The sequence below is a fragment of the Phaethon lepturus genome, unplaced genomic scaffold (genome assembly GCF_000687285.1).
Source record: "Phaethon lepturus isolate BGI_N335 unplaced genomic scaffold, ASM68728v1 scaffold29836, whole genome shotgun sequence".
Taxonomy (NCBI): Eukaryota; Metazoa; Chordata; class Aves; order Phaethontiformes; family Phaethontidae; genus Phaethon; species Phaethon lepturus.
In genome coordinates, this window is record NW_010544587.1 from 6,038 (window position 1) to 10,639 (window position 4,602).

The 4,602-nt window shown below is 38.5% G+C and overlaps 1 protein-coding gene across 1 annotated transcript in view; it reads right to left on the bottom strand.

Annotated features, from left to right (window-relative positions):
• Positions 1–1,175: 1,175 nt before the first annotated feature.
• Positions 1,176–4,602, bottom strand: part of EPCAM (epithelial cell adhesion molecule) — a gene marked incomplete at its 5' end in the record, with an annotated part of 4,700 nt that continues 1,273 nt past the window's right edge. Inside the window, 6 exons of the mRNA XM_010288731.1 lie at positions 1,176–1,217; positions 1,894–1,935; positions 2,345–2,539; positions 2,701–2,802; positions 3,176–3,239; positions 4,449–4,514. Of these exons, the coding sequence (XP_010287033.1) occupies positions 1,176–1,217; positions 1,894–1,935; positions 2,345–2,539; positions 2,701–2,802; positions 3,176–3,239; positions 4,449–4,514 (511 nt within the window). The remainder of the gene's footprint in view (positions 1,218–1,893; positions 1,936–2,344; positions 2,540–2,700; positions 2,803–3,175; positions 3,240–4,448; positions 4,515–4,602) is intronic.

Genomic DNA, 4,602 nt, shown 5'->3' on the forward strand with positions numbered 1-4,602 from the left:
ATCTTGTATCTCATTATTTCTTTGGCAACAGGAGTTACAGCATTTCCTTTATAAATCAGATATGCTGGATAGACTATACATGTTTACTTGCTAGCCAATATACATTACATAGATTCCTGACTGCCAAAGCAAGCTCTTTTATCCAAAGCTCTGGGAGGCACATACCCTGTGCCATTTGGTCAGCCTCCATGACAGTAAACAGCAATAACAGCAAAACCAGACTCCAGCTGTGCAACAACTTTGCGATGGATAGCTATGCAAATCACAGGAATGGTGTAATATCTCTTCCCCAGCTCCACCATCAGATGCCAAAGCTACCCACCCCCAACCCTACACCAGAGATGTTGTAGATTACAGGCTTGTTTTATTATACTTACATAGCATTTGAAAGAGCAGTCTATGCATTCTTGAAATTGCTACATCCACAGCATGTTTATTTTATATGAACAATCCATATTTTAATCACTTTACTCCTGTTGCACATTACGAGTGGAAAATAGGATAAAGCATACTTTTCACAGCTTTAAGAAAAAAATAATCATGCTATTGAAATACTAGATGGCTAATACAAACTTTGTTAATGGGAGTTCTAGGATATTTTTCACCAATGCTGAGGTTGCTTGCTTTAAAGAAATACTACACTGCTGAATTTGGAAGCATGGTAACAGCAGCTCATCATCATTTCAACATAGAAGAATTAGAAGCCTGTTTCAAAGTTTTATTAATTCAAGTCATAAAAAAGTTACAGCAACTTCAAATATGTACAAACAGCCATAAAAACGTCATGAGGAGACAGTCTCGTTACAACATGGCTACAAAAATCATTATTTTCAATAAACATCCCACAAGGGTAAAATAACCCTTTTAAGCATGTATGCTCCAAAACCCTAGTAACAGCAGTTGTCAACTCATTTCATCATAAAAATAGAATCAGGGAGCAATAGTTAAGTTTGACTTGAGTAAGATAGGGCTTGAATCTTACTCAAGTAAGATTTAACTCTCAACAAATAGTAAAAGTAGTAGCATGGTTACCAGTCTTGGCTGTTAGAGTTTTAACAATCATTAAGTGAACACAATTGCTTCCTTTTCAGGAGGAACCTTTTAAGAGTTAAGATCCATGCCTGCAATGTTTCTTTTGTCTTCTTCTGAATCTTACTTCCTCTCCAGCTGATTCGTTACGCATTCAGTCCTCTATGCATTTCATTCATTTCCTTTACCTAGAGGGGAGGAAGTAGAGGGAGATCAACATTTGTGCTACTTCTCAACGTGAGACCCACGTAGTCAACCGGATTTAACATCCTAGATTTTCATTAGCAAAGGGATGTGATGTAAGGCTGACAGAATCAAACATGCCAAGACCACTGTAACACTTCAGCTTTTTTATTATTAAAAAAAAGCCATCACTCTTTAGGGTATGTGCAGGGAGCAGTCTTTACTGTTTAGCTACATCCTTTGGATTCCTTTACAAAAGGCTCTGCACTTGGGGTGATGCACCATGCACTAGTACCATTGTTACTATTCCATTGGAAAGTAGCTCTTCAATAGAAACTGCAAGCTCCATGCAAATACCTAAAGTAAAGGTCTTCACTACAGAACAAGGCTATCAGTATTTCCTGTGGATTGTATAGCCCTTGCTATACATATGTAAAAAAAAGTACTTGCTGTCAGCACCGCCTCCCACCCCTGGGAAATGCAGATCACCAGTTGCCTTTGAGACTAGTGCAGAATGAACATGGTGAACTATGTAGAAATGAGAACTGGTTACAGAATTTGAATACTTTCAGTCTCCTTGAACATTATCTGAAGCACCCAAAGGAAGCTTTTAACCTACAGCAGCCTTGGATTCCGGCCAACTTTGTCCCTGCACATACACCATAAACAGAAATTAATTACCTCTGCTTTCACATACTTCCCTTTCCTCCTCCTTGTGAAGACCTGCAAGAGAAGGACAGAATAATTGTGAAGTTTTATTCAAGTCTTGACTTACATGAAACTTCATCTGGTTGTGACTTTAAAACTCCAAACTTGAAGCTGTCCCTTCCCCATCCTTCCAAAGAAAGGTACATGAGAGGCTGTGTCACTCTCAAACTACTTTAAACCAGGAGGCAAGACGGGTACTTTCTCCACCTCAGTTAGTTTTTTCCTAATACTTTTCCATGCAACACCCTTCAGTCGTAACCTGAAACAGTGATGCTATGTCCCTCACCTGTTTCCCACCTCCTAAGTCTCAAAAAAGAAGCCAGTTTACAGAGGAAGACTGTTTCTACCAGAGTCCAATGTTATGGGTGTGTTATTTCCCAAATTACAGTTACCCATTCTACTTGGCAGCTTTGTTAGAACTTACCAGAACAACAATTCCAGCAACTATTGCTACTATTACTACTACGATGACAGCAATGAGGCCAGGAGTTAGAGACTTCATGGAAAACTCCGGTGCTATTTCATCAACATAGTAGACCACCGTCTTCTCAAAATGCAGCCTTTCATTATCAATACTGACATTTAGTCTGTTATTATGAAAGATGGAGTCACCTTTTACCTAAGAACAGATAGGAAAACAGAGACTTGCTAGTTCACATTGTAATAGGCATTCATCTAGGCACTGCAATAATTCACCTTGCTTTAGCCAGTACACAGTAAGACTACTGAATGCAATACACACATCTAGTCTCTGGCAGACTTTACCCATGACACACTTACATCTTTTTCAAAGTAGTAGGCCACATCAGCTATATCCACATCTCCAGAAGATTTCTCTGAGGAATTTTGCTTCAAATCAATAGTAATGTAAGGTTTTTCATACTGTAAAAAAAACATAGTATGGTATTAAGAAGGGGCTAGTTTAAATCCAACCATCAAATACACAGCAAAATACTATTATCCAACTTGTGAACTCACATCCTGAATCAAGTTTCTGATACTTGTTCTCAAGCCAACTTTTTACAGTATGATTCAAATTCCACTTTAGTGAAGCAACATAAGAATTCATCTATAGACTGAGAACAATATGTCATTTCTCAGTATTTCAGTTCAGATACAGTTATTTGCTAGCTGCTCAGTGATACCATTTTGAGAGCTTCTAATAAGACCCATACTGGGTCTCAAAAAAGTTTTCAAAGTTATCCACAACAAAATAAAACTCTTGATACTTTACTAAAAATTATGTGTCTCTTACCAGAACATCACTTATATAGCGTCCATCCAGCATGTAACGATTGGTAATTGTTTCCTTGAAGAATCTGCAGAGATATTAAAACCATAGCTGTTAAAAACTACTATTTTACACATCTATTTTCAGAAGCAGGGAAGACTAGTATAACTGTTTTTTTTCTTGCAGTCTCTCTGTGGTGGGTTGATCCCAGCTGGCAGCTAAACCACCATGCAGTCTCTCGCTCCCCCCTAGCAGGATTGGAAAGAGAATCCAAAGGGTAAAACAAGAAAAAAGCCAACATCCTCATGGGTCAAGATAAAGACAGTTTAGTAAGTGAAAGGGTTAGGTGGGGGAAATAAAAAACAAACAAACCAAGCAATGCAAAAGCAACCACTTACCACTAGCAGATCAATGCCCAGCCAATTTCTGAGCAAAGGCTACTTGGGAAAACTTCCCAGTTTTATTGTTGAGCATGACGTTATACAATATGGGATATTTCCTTGGTCAATCTGGGCCAGCTGTCTCCCCTCCCAACCACTTATGCACCCCCAACCTACTCAGGGGAGCAGCAAAGTGAGAGACTGAGAAGGTCTGGACACTCACTATGTAAGCACTGTTCAGCAACAGCTAAAACATTGGTGACTTACCAACAGTTTTGGTTACCAGTCTAAAACAGAGCACCATACCTACTGCTACCAAGAAAATTAACTCCATCCCAAACAAACCCAGCACACTCTCATTATGAAGTTATACTCAAGCTCCGTTAAGTCCTAACAGTGAAGGTGCACTTACTGAAAAATACATACATACATTACTGCAGTGTTAGAGAGAAGAGTTTGAACAGTTTTGAGAGTTCAGAAAAGGAGCTAGACAGTAGCAGCTTTTGTTCCAGGGCTGGGGGGAGGAATCCAATAGCTACAAGCACAATAGGATTTTATTTTAGCCAAAAAATAGCTAAACTGTTGTTTTTCTCCTGCTGCTTCTATGCAGTCACTCTGCCATCTTTTTTGGTTTACTTTTTGGGCAGTTTCACCTTAATTGCGTTTCATTTCTTCAGTTTATTGACTTGATTAAAAAAGGTAGTCAGTTTTAAATGGCAGTGAATCTCATTAGCAGTTAATTTATTTCAAATAAAAATTAAAGCAATTCTACAAAGGATCTGTAGGTCACTTCTAAGGTGTCTTAGAAATTAGTTCACAGGTTTGACAATGCTTTTAAACACTTCGCTGTTTAGAAGTACACTAGATATCCAGTAGTACATGCAGACATGTCACAACATCTTACTATCATCACTTACTTCTTTAAAGATTCGGTGTTCAGAGGAGTGTTTCTCTCTGCATGTTTCATTTCAATAATAATCCACCTGAAGGAATAGGCAGGTACAATGACTATTCTTAAAGCAGGTATATACAATAATGCATACTAAAAAAATCTAACCCCAGGGCGGGTGG